This window comes from Netta rufina (assembly GCF_964035555.1).
Source record: "Netta rufina genome assembly, chromosome: 3".
NCBI lineage: Eukaryota > Metazoa > Chordata > Aves > Anseriformes > Anatidae > Netta > Netta rufina.
Window position 1 is genome coordinate 30,838,432 of NC_140125.1, and position 19,797 is coordinate 30,858,228.

The 19,797-nt window shown below is 39.1% G+C and overlaps 1 protein-coding gene across 1 annotated transcript in view; it reads left to right on the plus strand.

The window, feature by feature from the left end:
- The window catches only part of KIF26B (kinesin family member 26B), a gene marked incomplete at both ends in the record, with an annotated part of 290,212 nt that overhangs the window by 178,568 nt on the left and 91,847 nt on the right, over nucleotides 1-19,797 (plus strand). Inside the window, one exon of the mRNA XM_084283885.1 lies at nucleotides 8,025-8,208. Coding sequence (XP_084140011.1) covers nucleotides 8,025-8,208 — 184 coding nt within the window. The remainder of the gene's footprint in view (nucleotides 1-8,024; nucleotides 8,209-19,797) is intronic.

Below are 19,797 nucleotides of genomic sequence, written 5' to 3' on the forward strand. Positions count from 1 at the left end.
ATCTGATTTTATTTTATCTAAGTGTAATGGTTCAGCTTGCTTCATGCATTAAGCATGCAGTGACACGTATCCAACTCATCCTCAGAGCTTTCCAGGAACAGGATGATGCTGTGAGTACCGTCATCTCTCTGACTACCATTTCTTATAAAAGCATTTTTAGAGACAAAAATAAGTTAGATTAATTATAAAAGCAACCTCTACCCAGTCTTAAAAAAAATAAATAAATTAGTGACTTGTGATTTGTCTTCTGTATTTCAGTGCTGAAGATTTTCTTAGAATGTGGTCCTTCTGCTGGTCACCAAAATCACTCCTTGCCCTAAAAATGCAGGTTGCTGTTGTGTCTGAAGTTAATAACACAGCAGGAAAGGTGGCTCTGGTCATTTTTACAGTTTGTAAAAAAGGATCAGTAATGCCTGAAATTTGGAAATAATAAAAAGAACAGAAGAGAAAGAAGAGGAGAAAAATAAATGAAAAGAAAGGGAAGAAAGCAGAAATGGTTTTGTCTGGCTAAATGCATCAAGCTATAGAGTCAACGTGTAGTTTTCTTGATGGGTACTATTTATGGACAATTTATATCTCTTGTATAAATTTCAGATTTCATTTATTACTTTTTTTTGGCCAATATTATACCCATGCATGAGAGCTAGTTAATGATTTTGTTGCCAAAGACAGAAGGAAGTCTTGTTACCGAGTCCAGGCTTATCAGGTTATGTGAAAAGCTCTGTGCTGGGGTACAATATTATCTGGTGAAGGGAATCATGTGGATCAAACAGCAATGGCATGAGAAGCAGTTTGTTTCATACCTCGTCGTAGCCTTGTCTAAAACTGAGTTTCACCCAAATAACAGCAGTGTAGAATATAAGTCCTCTGTCCTTCAATATGCATTTGTGTATGACTTTGAGCTTCCCATTAAGCTATTGATCTTCAAGCATATTGATCTTCTTCATCTTGGAGCAACTTAAGAGCAGCTTTGATTTACACGAATTTGAACTTGATATGAGAGGCGGTCTGAGCAGTTAATTTCACTGAGATTACCTGTGTACAACAAGCCTCAGGTTTTATAAGGCATGTCCTGAATAAAGATCGAAGCCCTATTTTGACTGCGTGCTAGAATTAAATAATAATTTAAAAATAATGAATTTCTGGACATTTATAATACAGTTCCAGGGGAGAGCAGTCACTAAGGCATTGTGGCCAAAACATCTGAATTAACCACCCAAGAAGTAAAAGATTGCAGCCTGGGATGGCTTTATTGTTGCTATGAAATTGAAGGCATGCATACAAATAAAGAGAACAATAAGGGGCAAGTGTTTACTGGGCATTAGAGAGATGTTTATTATACCTTCTACAGCATAAGCAGAAAGCGCAAATTATCTCCAGATTTTAAAGGCATTGTAAAATAATTAAACACAAATACTAAGGATCTTCCTGGAAGTACAAATGCAGAAAATGTTCCTCTGAGGATTCTTATTTCATTCTTTACATCTCTTACTAAGTTGCAATGCCACAGCCCTGCATTTGGCCACCCAGAGAATTAAAGCTGAGTGAGTTGCCCTGATTCTCATTCTTAGCTCACAAGTCCTGTTGGAGAGCAGGGAGTGTGGGCTGGGAAGCTGAGTGCAAGATTTATAGCCCTGTGTTTTTACTTTCAGTCTGGATAAGAAAAATTGTTCCATGTAGAGGTATGAGAAAAGGCCTTTGGAGATAATTCTTGCTTTGCTCAGGGAGCAAGCTTCTCAGGTGGTGTCTTCCATTTGCAGCAGACAGTGAAGAGGCAGCCTGGCCCCTTGTACCAGAACATGGTTCACGTGTTGGTAAAACACTCAGTAAAGCTCCTCTCCTCTTTCCTTTAAAAGATGTGAAGAAATGCCTGGTAGAAAGGAAGCTATGTGTCCTGGCCAGATTATTGCCCTCCAATTGGAAAGATGAGATTTTGCATAAAACCACGTTTAGTACCACACATCTCAGATTTTAGGGTTGAGTAAGTGCTTGCCATATTAATTCGTGCATATTAGCCATGTCAAGTAAGTATGATTTAGAGCACCCTTTAGGGTGAGGCAGTTCAGGAGGTTAAAGCAGTAGCAACCAAGCCAAAATAAATTGAAGAAAGGAGCAGGGGAGGGGAAAGAGTTACACAGACAGAACACTGGCATGTAAAGTACCTTCCCTTTTGGTGTACCCTTTTTAGTACCTAGGTTTTCTTAGCTGTATTGTCATCTCAGTGAGCCTTTATGTCCTCTGCAGATGATTGAGAGAATCACTTTCAGGTAGGTTGTGTCCCTATCGTTAGAAAATGTGTACATCTGATTTAGTGCCCAGTGTCCAGCTTGTATAGGCAGAATGTAACTGATAAAATTCAGTATCTAAAAATCTTGGAGAAGAAGCAGCTGTAGAGTGGCCCAGTGTAGCCAAAAATCAAGACAGGCCTTTTTCATAAGGAAAAAAACAACAACAACAAAACAAAACAAAAACAAACAAACAAACAAACAAAAAAAAACAATTAAAAATGAATGTAATTTTTCTGTATCCCAGTGGTTCTTACCATACAGATAGGTGAGGACCTATATGATATGATGACTCATTTTACATAAGCATGTTTACCCAAAATGGAAAACATACCATGAACCCATATTTGCGAACATGACAGTTGGAAATAATAAAAAATAATGCCAGGTTTCCAGTATATTCTTGTTTGACATTCCATCATTTAGCTAGGATACTATGCAGATTATATTTTGCTTAGTAGGTGACAGTCAAGGATTTCTACTTTTTCTAAAGAAAGAATTATGTCCTGGTTTAAAAAAAAAAAAATCAGCAGCAGGCCTTAAGTGTTGGGGGTGAGTCTGAGGAATGTTAATTTTCACTTGTAGGTGCACAATCTGAGCCCACAGGAATTGCCATATATGAGTGTTTCACACTGGGTAACCAACACTGTTAGTCACAAATGTAGATGTGTGTTACCGCTAGTGATATAGCTGCACAAATATGCTTAGGGACTTTTTTCAGAAGACTGATTTCCAAACTAAACTTCTGTTTTCCAACCCAGCACTAAAGCAGGCAAGGCAGTTTTGGATAGGTAAAGGTAGCATTTTGATTATTAGAGAGGACCATTGATTTCCTTTGGGCTTATAAAACAAGCCCATCTTTAGGTAATATGTCCTTTGCACATATGAAGTTCATACCTTGCTCCCTGGAATTTTATTATTATGATTATTTTTTTTACAAAATGAAATATATGCTTCTAAATAAAGAAGAGAAATAGATTTTTAGTTTTAATGAAAATTGCAAATTAGAATTAGCTAGTACCTGACTATTTAGCCCTCCCCAGCTTGAGAGGCATTTACTGTGTGGAAAATTCAACATGAAAGTGAGCTTATTTTCATTTTTTTTTTTTCCGCACAGAAACTGATATACCAGCTCACTGGACCCTATGATCTGGAATTCTGTTTCCAAGGGCGATAAGTACTAGATACAGTATAGTGTAATATAAAACTCCACTAATGAATAATTATACAGATATATGCCCCAAAGGAAATTTCACATCAGTGCTGAAGGGGTGTGTCAGGTACTGAAGCATGAGAGTCAGTGCTGCTCATCAATGATGATCTTTGCTGACACAAATGTGATTTATATTTTAATTATCCACAGAGGCTCTCTTTCTGAATTTCATGAACCTGTTGGCCATGCTGACCTCTTGGCTGGGATGCTATGTAGTTGAAAAAAATGTACCTTTTATGAACCTAAATAGGTTCCCCTTGAATTTTATTAGCAGTGCCTGTTTTCTTACTTAAAAGAGAGGAAGCAAATATGCCATGAGCTGCAACAGCCAATCCCCCCTGAAGTTCATAATCTTACATGTATTTATGCCAAATGAGCTTCTGCACGGTTCAAGCGGAAGACATGAGCATTTTGTATTGCAGGGAGGCTTTATTTTCAAACAAAGTGAAAACCAAAGTGTTTGTTTTCCTTTTCTCCCCTGAATATTACATAGCAAAAAGTGCATGTATGGATGTCATCCTCAGTTTCTGAAACTGCTTTTTGTAAACAGACAAAGTTAATTTAGATCTCATGAATGTTCGAACTGTTCCTTCCACCATTTCCTTGTAAACGTTGTACTGCAACTGTTACTCAGTTATCTCTCTAAAGAAGCTATTTACAGTTTTCCATAATGGCTTTTATTTTGTCTGAAGTGTTTTATCAGCTTCATTGTTCATTCATGTATTGCTTACGAGTAATACAAATAGCTTAGCAGAGATGTTTGGGTTACCCATAGCAGCATCTTTCTTCTGTATTAAAATTGGATTATTTACTCTATTTCTGTTCATTCATCTCTCTAGACAAATTTCCAAAGAATACACTTTGCCACCAACTTCTCAGAATTACCTCTCAGTTGGCTTACTTCCATTTCTTCAATAAATCCCATAGAGGGCCTTCAGCTTTCAGAAAATTTGTATCAATCAGGAATTGGCTTCCACCATACGGGAGTTTCCTGTGCAGTGAATGTGTCTGACAATCCCAACCTGCCTATGGAGTTTTAAGGGAAAAAAATGTACCCATTTCTGCATAGGCAGGAGGTACAAAGCCTTCTGACTGCCCAAAGATATCCTCTGTTAAACTCGTATTTCTCTAGACAAAAAGCAAGGAATGTCATTTCAAGAAGTAAACTCAGCCTCTTCTATGGACCAGCTGGGCTTTTGAGGTACTTCCCCATTCCTGCCAGCAATTCATTAGTTTTATTTATAATCAACTTTAATCAGCTTTCTAACACCCTTTCTGCAATCTCAAATCTTGATCTTGTGATTATTTTCTCTGCCACAAATCTCTTAAGCTTTCAAAAAGTCTCCAGCTGCTTGTTTACATAGGGACTTTCAGGAAAAATAATCCAAATTAACTGAAGGTGTGAATCCAAAGTGTATTAGCTAAACAGCTTTAAATCGGTCTTCTTTTGGAAGATAATTCAGTTAAATCACATTAAAGACACCTTTGTGGTGAATGAGTGTGGCCACACAGTGGCCAAATACAGGTTAAGTTACCCACTTAAGACGTTTCATTTGGATCCAGTTTCTTGTGTGCTTCTGTGGGCACTATCCCTGCCACAGCTGTACCCCACAGGGTGGTGAAGTGGTCTGCGTCATGATGGAGCCCACTGTGCACCCAGATACCAGCAGGTATCTGTAGCTGGTATCACTTGGCTGAAACGGGATGTAACGTAACCTGGAGCATCACCAGCTTACTGTCAATGCATAAAACCAGGCTCCCATCATTAGCGTTACCGGTACTGCAGTGGTACACATAGTCTCAAGTGGGAATCAGCCCTATTATACTAGCTATTAAATGAAAGCAAATTAGCTGGCTCCTGTACAAAGAGCAGAACCAAAGAGCTGCTGGACTGGGCTGGGCTGGGCTGGGCAGGCAGTGAGCTGCAGCAGTATTGGGTCTCCCAAGGTCCCACCTGGTGCTTTGCCAGAGAGGTCTTGGTGGTCCAGGGAGTCTGTGTGGGAGGGCCAGGCCTCTGACTTGCCTGGAAAAGTAAAATGTGATAATTTCTATCCTATGATAGATCACATGGCCAAACTCAGCTGCAATTTGCATGACCAGCTGTGCTCAGAGCAATGCTAGCCACCCAAGCTGAGTGATTTTACTCATGCAAATGTGCTCACGAGAAAGCCACACTGTACAGGTTTGTGCCATTTTGCAGTCTACATCTGGTTGAAATATCCTTCCTTTCCCAGTTAAATGCTCTGGGAATTACCTGAGGCTTATTGCCTTTTTGATCCCTTTCAAAATTCAGTAAAGTCTGATAGGGCTCGTAAATGATTTTCTAGCCCTCCATCCATTGATTTTCTCTCCTTGGGGAAAAACAGAAAACCCCATGAAGTTGTGAGATGTAGTTCATTGCTTTTTCATACATTTTACCAGTTGCAGGCCAAAAATATAAAATAATAATGCAGGTTCTTCCATTTGAATGCAATCTCAAAGGTTATAACTGTCAAACTAGAATATAGTTCCAAGGCTTTGAAAAGGCCAGTTGCCTCCAACAGTGCTTTTTCTTTAAGAAAAATGCCAGCCACCAGCTTGGTCTGTTCAAGAAGTGGTTTGTATTACACCATCAGCTTCGTAAAAAGAACAGCATAATGTTGTTAGTGACAACGGAGAGAGAATGGCTTAGTCAACTTAGAAAATGCTTTTTAGGCAATGCAAATTCCCCCAAGGTGAGTCAGTGAGACCAGATGTGTGACCAGAGAGGGGGGAGCCACTGCCTTTATTTAAGCCTGGACTATTGAGCTTGACCATGTAAAGACCGTAGTAAATTTTTCATTGCGTGCATTCAACGTTTGTATGTTCAGCTGTTGCATGTACTAAAAGATTTGACTTAGAATAATGTTCTATGAAGCTAAGACACATGGGAAATCTCGATTCAGCATGGACAACTTTATAAAAACATTAGTAATGGACAACGTGGAAGCTGAAATCAACAAACCCTATCCAGTCATTGACATGTTGCTAGGAAGAGGAAAAAAATGGTGCTTTTTGCTTTGGTTTTGACCAACTCATTCTGATTATGTTTTCTGAGAAAAAGCAGATAATCTTAAAAGAGAGGGCCAGGTAACGCACTGCAGTCTCTAAGCCAGAAGGAAGGGGTAGGTCAAGGGCAAAGAGGTAGCGCAGAAATTTCCGAGTTGTAATTGTGTCAGGTCAATTAAAATCTCCTAGTGCTTCTCTTTTATTAAAAACTAATTTATTGAGAACTGCTTTGCATTTGCCATAGGCTAAAAGAATACACTAGGGTTGCACACAGTGCACACGTGATCAGCTGACATATGGCAACTTCATGCCCAGCAGTAATTTGTTCATGTGTTTGAGACATCTGATACAAACACAAGGTACTTGCATACTGAAATGTGTGTATATATTTATATATACACACTCAGTTTTTTTTTCCTTAACTCTTTGGGATAATTAATTAAAACACTTTTGGAAGTTTAGATTTGGGTAATGTATACTAATACCAGTGTAGTAGAGCTAAAGTTTCTTAAAACTAGAATGTTTGACTGGTCTTGACTGTCACGCTTCAGCAGGGTAAGGAGATCTACTGTCAACATAGCCACAGTTCTTTGCCAAAGCAGGAATGTAGTTTCATGAATTGTTGAGCTTCATCCTTTGGGATGGTGCTTCAGTTGACCTGCACTGCTTGAAGTGTCCATTTTACAAAAGGAAAACTCTAGGACAACATGATGAATATCAGCTTTATCACTGGGCAGTGTACAATGCACGTGTGTCGGCTGCAACAAAGGCTGAGTGTTGAATTGCCTCTCAAAACATTTTGCAAAGCAAGGTATTGAAATGTTTCTGTTCCAGAAAAGCTTAGCTTTTTAATGAAAGTCTATACAAACTTCAGCATTCTTAGTTAAGAATACTGCATCCTAAAAACCATCTCTGTTGTTTTCCCTGCGTAGTGGTTAATGCAGCTATAGATGGTATGATTGTCTCATTGCAAGCAGCAATATTTTCATTGGTCATCACTTCTTAAACTTTTAGACTGTCTTGTGTTTTAAGAGTTGATAGAAATTTAGAACAGCTAGTGCAAGGCTTCTTATACCTCAGCAAATTAACCTGAGCGTTTAACACTGATTGACGTAACAGTGGCTGCTTACATCCAAACATTGCACAAGTATTCATTTTCTAATCAGAGGCTTATGAGTGACAGGTAATTCTGTGTCAACCATTTGGTGACTGAACTTATTTTTGTAACAGAAATTGGCACATAGCTCATTGATTTAGTTGGAGGTTCTGGAGTTTTTTTGGGGGTTGAATTGTTTCAACAGATGAGACAGTGACAGAGACCTGATTCTGACCCTACTTAATGAGTAAAGTACCGGAATTGTAGATCTGTTGTGATTGGTGAGGTCAAAACTGAGATCCTATATAAATCGTAACCTGATAATTATCTTTATTTATTCTTGACTGCTTGTCTTGATGAGTTTGGGATTGTTTTAGCTTACTCTTGTCATTTTTTTCCACAGAGCTGCTCAGAAATTGAACCTGTCTTCTAAAAAGAAGAAGCACAGGCCTTCTGCATCATCTGCTTCTGAATCTCCGCTCTTCTCTACCAGCTTCAGCAGTATCCTTCAGACCTCCCCACCCCCTGCACCACCATGTTTATTAAGGGCAGTCAGCAAAGTGAAAGACACCCCTGGTGTGGGCAAGGTAGGCCTTACCTTTATTGCTGAAACACTTATTTTCTGTGGGAGGATATTTTTTTCCTTGTGCAAAGCATCAGGAGAATTGGAAAAGCACATTGCTTCTTGTTTGGCTTTACTGCAGTTGGTCCCTGCATATGCACAAAGGCCTGACAACATAGACTACATAGTGCATGCAAATTTTTAATAAGGTTGAAGTTGATTTGAGCACAGGCAGCCCTCAATGTGCAGCAATAATACATTCCAAGCTCTCAGTTAGGCAAAATGCACCGGTACTGGGGTCACGGTGCTACCCAGGGGTGGCAATGTCCATTCTGCTAGGGTTTCTGGAGCAGGCTGGTCTCTGTGGCTGTGTTTCAACTGTGTAGCGGGTGCTTGCTGTGGCATATTCTGGATTCCTGATCCCTTTGTTGTCCAGGCTGGTATTGTGGCTGGATGAACCATAATTTGCTTCTGACTCATGTATCCTGGCTTACTTCCAGTATAGTCAAGACAAGGCTGGACATACCTGATCGGCATACCTGAACAAAGCATATGCTGATAATGATGAATTACTCCCTTTTCCTTCTGTCATGTTACTTCCTTCCATTTTCCATAATAACACCCTCTTAAAATATTGTGTAGGTGCATACTTACGACGGAAAATGGTGGAAGCAATGGAGAAGGTGGCTATATAGTTTGTTGTTGCTGTATTATTTATCTGAGTAGCCCTTTTTCCCTGTTAGAAATGGCAAGCCTGGCACATTACATCTGGGAATACACACACGCAGTTGCTGAGGACAGCAGTTTGCTTTAATCAAGGTAGTTTCTTATGCAAGCATCTCTGTGTGCGGCTTTTCCATATTCATTGGATACGAAGCAGAGACAATGAGTTTGTTGCAAATCTTTTTTTTGTAGAAGAGAAACTCTAACGTATAATCTGGGAGTACTGAGCATATGATGTGCTTCGGTATTTCTGTTGCTGGTTTTGGACATTCACTTTGGGAAATTGTACAGTTCCATTTTTTTCATAGAAAAGTGGTATTACTTTTGTGGCTTGTTTATTCCCATTTGAAAAGGCCCTGTAGGATTCCCTCCACATAAGGCTTCCTTCCTTTCCTCTGGCTTGGTAAATGGGAAGAAATGTACAAATCTATCATAATTTGATAGAAGGTAGTAGTGATGCCTACTCTGGCTTCAGTGGGAGGGGGAATAAGCTTGAACATGTTATATTTGGTGTAAGAACCTGCTATGGAAAATATTTACAATAGAAGCTCTCTTCTCAGGATTCCTGCATTTTTGTGCTCGAGACAGGTTGTATCTCAATACAAATAAAATTTATGCTGAGGAATCATGAAGGATGTGGTTGTGAAAACAGGGGGCTAATTTCCCCTTGTTGAACTATGTGGACACTTACCCTGACTTGGTTTTAACCATTCCCAAGTAAAGGGTCTACGTGCATGCACAGATGGGGCTCCGTGAAAACACTGTAAGCTTGACCTGAATGTTTCTTTCTCATCTGATCTTGGGTTTCTAATGAACAGGTCTTGGGGACCAGTTTTGCAGTATACCCAAACAAAGAAACAGTTTGCTTCTCCATCAACACCATGTACCAGAACAGGCTCCGGGCTGTATAAGTAAAACTGAAATGTTGCAGTCCAGCAAATGAAGCTATTGGAGTATGTGAGATATAGCTAAGAGGCTCAAAAATGTTTTAACACATGCTTCTCCAAGGTAGCAGGCCAAATTGGATTAGTTCATATAGTCAAAATAGAGAAAGTTCCTTTTTTCCACGCCATTCTCATTAGCAAAAATATGTCTAGCCTTCAGTTTCTGGAATTCAGTTCCGTTTTTCACCTCTTTGATTTCTTCTAGGAATCACCCTATAATTATGACCTAAAGCTCATATGGTTTCATCGGAGTTTCCCATCAGAGTTTCCCAGAGTTTACCTCTATAGCATAATTTACATTTCAATAGGTGAGAGATGGGTGTGAGGCATAGTAAGTGGGCAAGGGCAGTATAGCAATGTCATTTATCTGTCAGAATGGGAAAACTTCTGATGAAGTACTGGAATTTTTGGCTTGTTTGCTTTTTATTTATTTATTTTTTATATATATGTTCAGTTTGGTGGGCACATGTTCTGATATGAAAAGGAAAAAACTGTTAATTTTCTCAGCATTTCCTTTCACATATTTTTTCTGTAAGTTTATAAATCCATAAATTGTGGACCCATGGGGAGGAATTGGGTTCAGGGAAGCCAAACTTTATTTTCAGTCACTTAGTTTTTTTCTGGTTTCTATTTAAATACCATGTTATGAACAATCCCAGTGTGATAAAACTCAGTTTCACTTTGAGCTTGAATGGGCTGGGAATTTTCTGGCAGGGCAGTTTGTTACTGGAAATCCTGGCTCAGCAGAACTGGAAGGCAGGCCCTTGCCAAGGTATTTGGTTTCCAAGATGCCTGGGTATGGCATCGTACAGGCAACCTGGGGCTGGCTTCCCAGCAGGCAGGCTCTTGGCTGAAGGGTTAGGAGCCCCAGCGCAGAAGCTCTGTGTTACTGGCTTGGCATCAGCTTGAGAGCTATTTCCCAGGGTAGATACGTATCCAAGAAGCTGCAGGATGGGAAGTCAGGAGCTTCAAAGCATAGACTTTGAGGTTAAATTTCATTTTGCAGTTTTATGAAATGGACTGGGCACCAAAGAGCAGACATTTTTTTCACGTCTGTTAGTAGAATTTTCAAAGATTCTACTTCTCATTACAAAATTGATGGGAATACTTCATTTCAAATTTCAAAATTTCTGAGGAATAGATCAACAGTCTTGTGCAGGCATATAATTTATTGAATTAAACCAGGAGGATTTTGCTATCAACGAGATATTTAAAAGTTAACTAGCCAGCTCAGTTAGTGTGGATATGGGTACAACTGAATAGTCTAAACAAAGAAAGAGAAGTGATTTCTAGAGTTTATATCCAGGTTGTGTGTTTCCCAAAAAAGCACTTTCAAAGCAAGCTGTACTAGCCTGGAATTTGGAATAAATATTATTTGATTGCTAACTTTCAGCTTTGTAGGAGGAGGTGGGTGAAATAACAGAAAGCAGCATTTTATTTCAATGTTAGACACACCGTTGACCACACAGAAAAACAGCAGTGTCAACGTGAAGTAGTAAGGGGTCAGATCCTTTGTTGGTCTCATTTCCAATTATGTCTCCCTGAAGTAAAGTAAAAGGGTTGCGACTATATTGCAAATAAATTAGCTGTGGTGCTTGTATGGGTTGTGACATACACATGTGCTTTGGGTTTGCCTTTGCTAGCAGAGGGAGCTGATCCCCAGGAAAGGTAGTCTGTTATTCCCACAGTTGTTTCTTGATAGTAGTTTTCTTTTGGGCTGAACAACACTCTAGCTCTGTAAACTGACATAGTTTGAACATCACTTTTTGTTTGCTCTGTGCTGTCTTTGAGTCATTGTGTTCTGAGCTATTGTCCAAAGGAGAGTGGCAGATTGCTTTCGCTGGACCTTAAACACAAAGAGTGCCGCTACCCGGGATGACTGTACTTGCAGCTTCCCCAGGACCCATCATTTTCCAGAACATACTCCTTAAGTCTGTTCTTTCTGACAATGGGCCAAGAAGTAGAAAAGAAAAGGAAAAGAAAAGGAAAAGAAAAGAAAAGAAAAGAAAAGAAAAGAAAAGAAAAGAAAAGAAAAGAAAAGAAAAGAAAAGAAAAGAAAAGAAAAGAAAAGAAAAGAAAAGAAAAGAAAAGAAAAGAAAGAAAAAAAAAAAAAAAAGGCTTCCCATGCAGGAATAACAAATTATTCCATGACTAAGATTTCCATGGGTTTGCTCCCCAATCTGCTTCCCTCCTTCTCTCCACCCTCTGTTTTATGTCAAACAAAAAGGAAACTAAACCAGATTTTTTTTTAAGAAAACTTGAAATGTTCTTTCTGTGAAAGATGATGTTTTGCTGAATCTCACATTTCCCATGAAAAACAGTTTAAATGAAGAATTTGCTTCCAGCCTTAACAAATAGGTTGTTTTCAGGTGGCACAGGGTTTAGGATGAATGGATGTGGTCTCTGGGCTTTCTTTAATTTATTATTTTTCTGTGTGTAGTCTTACAGAACTCTGCCAGTGAGAAGTATTTGTTATGTTTGGACAGAGATTAATTTACCTTTACTTACATATTATTTTTGTGTGTGTGTGTGTGTGTGTGAGTTGTTGTTTGTTGGTACTGGTTAATATGAAAATAAAATAGCAATGTTTATATCGGGATGATTTCTATTAACAAAAGAGAAGCACGTCATCATTGAACTTTCTTTGGCAAGTCATTTCAACCTACTAACGAAATGCACTTTAATTGTGTTTATTTTTTGTGTGTTTGTGTTTTACTTACACAATATTGTGTTTATTTTTTATTTTTCTGTAGCACCAGGATTTGCTTGCTTGCAGAGCCTAATCTTATTTTGATGGATAATATATAAATTCAGAAAACAAACAGACAAACAAAAAAAACAACAAAACACCCCATTTCTGTTCCAGAGCACTTACAATCTCAATGTAGGGAGAAAGATGAGACAGACGGGAAGCAAGAAGTAGGAATAAGGTATTATCACTCATCTTCATAGTGGTGTCAGCCCATCTACAGTCTAATATTAGATAGCCCTTGTCAAGTTTTGGTAGGTGTTGTAGAAGATGAGATTATTAAAATCTTTGAAATGGAAGTAATAGGTTACACTGCAGATGCTTCTGAGGAACCCTTCCCAAGTGTGTAGGGCAGAGTAGGAGGCAGCACAGATGAATTTTTATGAAAAAAATTTTTTTTTTGACAGTCAGTAAGCAAGTGAGAGATGCGGGAGATGGTCTTTTGGCAGGGCCTGAGCATGGAGCCTGGCTGTGAAGGGCCGTGAGTGAGAGCTGGCCTGTGGCTGTGGCCAAATGCCAGGCATGCTTGCAAAATGCTGGCAGGTGAGCTGGTGGTGTGACAGACACCCCTGAGTCACAGTACTTTCTTCTAAGTATCTGTGTCATGTACTGCAGAAGGTTCAATTAAAAATAGTGCCTGGCTTGTAAGAATTTAATCTTCCATTAAAGCACAATACTTGATTGAAATAAGCCTAAAGCTTACTATTCACTTTACATTAGTCTGCAGCTTACCTTTCCCTCACACTGATTTGCCTAAAACTCTATCTAGAAGAATCAGACAGATTTTGTCTGACCTCAGATTGCTTCTGACAAAACAGCAGAAGATTTTCAGAGGCATTCAACTGTGTCATTCCTCTCACTTGCTGCAAATGTGTCAGCAAGCTGGTACCAACTTCCCCGAATCCCACTGTGGGTTCCCACCATGAAGGCTGGCCGGTGATTACCTCAGTGAAGGTGAACACATTTGTGTGGGGAGAATTGTGATACTCCTTGCTCCTTTGAAGGCAGGAGGTCCACAAAGACAGAATACCACTGATGATTAATGGGCAGAGTCTTAGATCCTTGGCCTGAGAAAGGCAGTGGTGTGTTGTTAAAATCAAAAGATGGTCTTACGTCATATCATCCCACTTTGCATATTGATAACATAACATACTACTATTCTTTTGATCCAAGTGGCTAGTAAAGAAGCATTGCTTTGCAGAGTTTTTCCATATTGGGAAAGTGATATAAAGGGAACAGATCAAATATTGTTTATGCAATTCAATTCCTTTACTAAGAAATACAAAATCTTGCATGATAATGAAGCAACCAAATCTTACACCACTAGGACCTTTCAGGAAGTACTTCGTTATCCCATTCCTTCCCCAGTTTAAGGGCATTTCTTGGTTCTACCATACCAATATTTGTTCAAGTTTTTTTTTTTCTTTTTTTTTTTTTTTCTTGTCTATGTTGTTCTTTCTGTCCCTGCTTCTCCATTTGATCTGTTTCTTGTTTATGCATAACCCTGCCAAAAGTAACAGTGAACAAGCCCTACTGCCCAAGCAGTTCAGGTTTCTCCTAGGTTCAGAACTGTCTTTTGGGGTAACAGAACATGCCAGTGCTTTGGCTTTGCAAACTGCTAGTTTTTCAGCTATCCACTGCCTTAAAATAGTTTATTGGACTTTTCACTAATTAGGCAAAACTTACTGCACTGGCCTCGACATGTTTTAATCCAGACTGTAACAGTGCAATACGTATGTTAATGGTGAGTTTGCCTATTGGCCTGTATGAATCATGATTTGAATAGTCTTAGCCAAAAGATGTTTTCAATAGCTGTGTCTACTCTTTGTATCAGTACAGTGGAAAGTAGAGAGACATTCTTAGATTTATGTGATTTGCAAAGTTGATTTGAAGGGAACGATATGGATGCACATCTTGACTAAGCCCAGAAGATAAATAAAACTTCCCTTTTTACTCAGAGAGTTTTCATTTTGACTGATTTGTGGATGTGAGGATTTTTTTGACAACGTTATTGTGTACGTTAAATGGGTGTTTATGAAAACCTGTGTGAAGGTCAGCAAAAAAAGCAGCACAGCTTGCAAGATACGTTCTGTAGTTCATTTCACTGCCATCCATCTTGAAGCGTTTTCAGAGAGAAGCAGAAGTGCTCTTCCCTTTGCGAAGGAGAGGTTCTCTCTCCTTTATCATTCAGGTGTATAGGGAGAAAAAGTTAACTGTTAGGCAATAAACCCTTTATCACAGAAAGCAATTTCTGAGGTGGAAGCTGTTTTTGCCCAAAGTTACCATGGTTACTGAAATGGGGAAAAAAGGATGATCCCTTGAGGCATTTAAAGGAGACATATGTGTTCATCATTGTTGTCAACATGATCGTTGTATAAATTAAATAGTTAGTTCCACTTGGAATTAAATCCAGACAGCCTTTTGCCATCCAGAGTTGCGCAAAACTGGGATTTTCCTTTCCAAATGTATCAGCTGGACCAGACAGAAGCCTTCGTGCACCTCAGCTAGATTTCTGCTAGGTGCACTTTTCTCAGAGGAGTTTTAATACCTCAAGCTGCTTTAAGAAAAAGGTAAAATTAATAGAATTTGGAAGAATCACTATAAGCAGTAATCTCTTACTACTCTCAGTCATATTTTCTATGCACAGATATTTTGTTTTTTCTCTAAAGCCAATTGTTGTGCAAGTGCCATCCCAGGAGCTTGTCATTGCATTTTGGTTGGCATTTTGTGAGGTTTAAAGAAAGACGGGTTTTAAAGAAATTTCTACCCAGCCATGTTTCCACAATTTAGAGGATGGACATAATTCCCGTTCCTTCTATTTGTAAAGTGTAGAAGCTGCAGCTTCATGGAAAGCTAAGAGTACCTATCATCCAAGCTTGCTACAGGAAAACCCGTCCTGTTGCCTAAACTACACAGAAATTCTGTGTGGAAAAACAAGGCTTCATTTCTGCCATATAATCTAGCCAGTCCTTATGGGAGGGAGGATTAGATCTCAGCCCTACCCATTAATGATCCAGATTAAGGGCAGTCTGTCTGTTTTGGCCCACCTGCAAACCACTGGGAAGTGGTCTGACAAGTTGTCACTCCTGGCATCAGGAAAATTCCTTCTTTTTTTGCCCCAAAGAATTGAAGAAAAAAAAAAAAAAAGGTGTTCCCCTCTTTATTGACATCTTCCTATATGTATTCAGAAATTGCACCTATGGGTGAACCTGTGAACACAAGAGGTGGGTGGAGGATGTTTCCAGATGGAACTGAACCAGACAGACAAAATATGAAAAAGGCTGCACCTCATTTTGATAGACTTTTCCTATTTCTTTTTTGGAAGAATCAATCCTTTCTGTGATTCTTTTATAGTGCACTTCACCCAGGGAGAGAGCTGTAAGCCCTAATTTTGTACTGTTTACCTTGGTCTGTTTTGTTGAATTTTTGTGTAAACATTGAGGATCAAAAGACAAATAGCTTAAATCACTTCAGGCTGGTGCCATTAAGTTTTGTACATTCCTAAGTGACTTTATTTATACAATGCCCTCTGCATTGTCATGGATATATGATTTTATGTGCATCAGTCATTGACTTTAAGGTTACTTGCCTGTGTTCTTGAATTGAAGCCTCTTATTGGTGTGAATGATCATAATTTATAGACGTGTAGTTGACTAGGAGCCTTGATACATAATCACATGGCTCAATTAATTTGGCTGTTCCAAATGTTGTCAACCTTCATTAGCTGTAGAAATCTTTAATACTGGTGACATATTAAGTATGTTTTAAACATACTCTTATGCTATTGAAATAGTATTACAGTAGAGTAGCCACATTTTAAAATCCCTTAAACATTAATTCTTATGCAATTTGAGTGAAAATTACTGAGATTTTTCTAGAATATAAAAACCCATTGTTTTTAAGACTTTGATTTCTTCAACCTTTGTCTGAGCTATTGTATTTTCCTTTACTCTGCTTTTCAGTTTAAATTATACTGCTTGTTGATATTTTGGGGCATTATGATAGGCCTAGTTAATCCTTTCCAGTTCATTTCAAAGACTTTCAGTAGTGCCTCTTGAAATGTCCCCTTCTTCCCTGCCCTATCCCCCCTAAATCTCTCACCCCATTAAATTCATATTTAAATCCATGAAGAAGAGGTTAATATAAATCAGGAAAGTCAAGATGAAAGAAACTGAAAATTACAAGGGTGTTTCTCAGACAATGCTGAGCAAGGAACTTAAATGCTGAATAGCTTCTTTAAACCTGGATCATGGTAAGTTTTCTGAGATCTTATGTAAATTGAAGGCACTGTACTTTAAACTCTCAATTGTAGACCCTATTACATTTTTTTTTCCCTTCAAACTTCCTAAAGCTCTTCTCCTCCCAACTTTTTCTTTTGTGTTTGACTCCTCTCAGCATGTGTCCAAAAGCAGTGCTCAGTGGCGCAGGCAGGATGGGGTCACTGCTGGAGGCTCCTCTGTAGCGCTGCTGTAACATCACGGACTAATGATTCAGCTGCAAGGCTATTCTGATTTCCATTATAATAAAACTCTGAGCTTTGCCTCATTTCTGTGGTACAACATTGATAACCAGCCCAGCTGAGGAAGAGTTGAGTGTGAGCTGTAGCTTAGTAGTGCGAATACCACTGAATGTAGCTTTTTTCATTCAACTACTCTTCCCTTTTCTGCCTCTTTATTTAGCGATCAAACACGTTTTGGGGGGAAGATCTCTCTGGATACATTGACCCTATTTTTGTGCTTCTTTTTTCAAGAAACCTGTGTCTCTATGGTCCAACTCATTATCTCTCTGTCTTTTTCCTCAGTGTTTAGAGACACAATTATTGTGCTTTCTTTGGCTGGCATTTCAGTGACTGCTACACTTCTGATCTAGGCTGGTCATATAAACTCCTCCTATGGATGAATGGAAAAAAACGTTGCCTCTGTTAGGATGGGCTGACTTGCCTACCAGATCTGATTTTCTTTCTTTATTGATTATGGAGCTGACATAGACATCTGTCTTGGAATAAGACATCTGTGTTTTGGCTTGCTCAGGTAAGGTGAAAAGAACCTCTCCCTGAGTAGGAGCACAGCCTCTTCTTGTGTTCTACTCTGAACCTTTAACTTTAGTATGAAACCAGCTACCAGGAGAAATAATAAGATGCTTGCACCAAGTTCTAGATGCTTGCAACTTTCCTCCAGATGGAAGTCTGCACCCCCTGCTTTCCAGTCTAAGAAACATTGAAGATTCACTGTACTGCACCCAGGTCTACCCAAGGCAGCTCAGTGACTTCAGAGGCTCCACCATTTATGCATGAAGTCATCAGACTTTCAAAGAAATGACCAAGAAGGCTTTTTCACATTTGGCCTTCTGCAAACCAAGGGAAGGCTGAATTGTTGTTCATTGATTTAAGGGCTGGAGATGTTTAGCTTTACTTCTGCCAGGGTGGACCTGTAAAGCTGATGACAATGCACACAGCCATTAGACAAGAGCCTCTGGCCCTCAGATCCCCGAGGGGTCATTGCTCTGTAACCAGAACAGCAAATTGCTTTCAGTGAGGGCTCCTTCCTAGAAAGGTAGGTAGTGCGGCTTGGCATTGAAACATTGCATTAGTGGATCTGAATTCTTGATAACCAAATGCCATTTCATTTTCCATGTCTAAATAGGTGTTTTCATCTATAGTGCTGCTGAAGTGATTAGCAGTTAAAAGACCTTTAATTGGATAGTGAGATATTAAATGCCAGGAATGAAATGCAATACATCAACATTACCACTTTTCATTATGAAAGAATCTGTCTTTTCTATACACTAAAGGTAAAAATGAAATTTAAAAACATTGACCTCATTGATTTTGCAAATGAATGAGGTTAGTTAATACAATTTTTAAGGTCTATGACCATCAAAGCTACTTCTGTAGCACTCAGAAGTGAGAAAAGGAGTGGGTGAATCTGTGAGGGGTGGGTGGTTAGGTACATGTGCAATACACAGTATACACAGTGTGTATATTTGTATCTACAAACATACATAGGTGGATGTGTGTATATATATATATATATATATATATATATTTACCTCCCCCTTCACCTAGCACAGTGGGAATATATTGCAAAAAGCAATGCATGGTGTTGCTGAACGAGTTATCTGAAAAACTGAGAGGATAACTTGCCAAGACTTTATAGACCAGATGATTTTTGTAAGAGTTCAACATTTTCTTAAGATATTCCCAGTAACTTGATTTTAACTGAGAATAATATTCTTCTTGCTTAGGTCCATCTGTCTATACATCGTATGACTTTTTTTCTCCTTTGGGGTGATTGAAAATGCTCATACAAATGGCAGCATTTTACATTAAATTCTCTAGATATCTGTGAGGCTCTATTACATTTCTGTGGATCCCAGTTGGTCTTGTCCATATTAATTGCTGCTTGATTTTTCCACAGATCTGCTCAATTTATAATATTTGTACTGAAGGGGAGACAGTTAGAAAAAGATGTGGTGTCAAAATGTGGTGTGTATTAAAATGCCAGGATAGCTGTACAGTAACCTTTACAGCAGCACATATTCCATTACAGAAACATAAATGTGGGAAGACTTAAAAACTGTTGATCCTTTCTTCCCTGCCCCCTCTTTTTCTCTCTCTCTTTTTTTTTTTTCCCACAGAAAATGTAACACATGTATTTCCAACTGTACACTGAGCATAATTATTGTCATAGAGTTGTCTTTGCTGTAATGTCTTTTCCCCTTCTTTCCACCATTGTGTATTGCTAGAGGATTAGCCAGACAAAGATCTTGATTTCCAATAGACTTTTTTTCCTTCACTAGCTTGGCACCTGGGCCCAGATTCTGGAAGCAGTGTGGCCAAAAAAGCTGCTATACCCCCCCACCAAGAAAATACCTTAAACATTGCATTTTTGTCTGTAACTTTGTCAGCTCTGAGGAGCGGTGCTAAGGTATGTGCTGGCAAGAGATCTGACAGAGGCACCAGGGCTGTGTGTTGCCTGGCCACACAGAGGGAGAAGGCATGCACCCTGATTGATAACAGTGTGTGTAGATGTGATAAACACGGGGAGGCCCAGGCTGCTTTTTGGGAAACCAAATAGCAACACGGATGAGGACGTGGGCCTCCCCTGGGGCCTCGTGCCCCTTGACCAGCAAGAATCGTGAATCTCTTGGGATGGGAGGGAGCTATTCGTCGTAAAGGCTATTAAGCCATGAGAGGCAT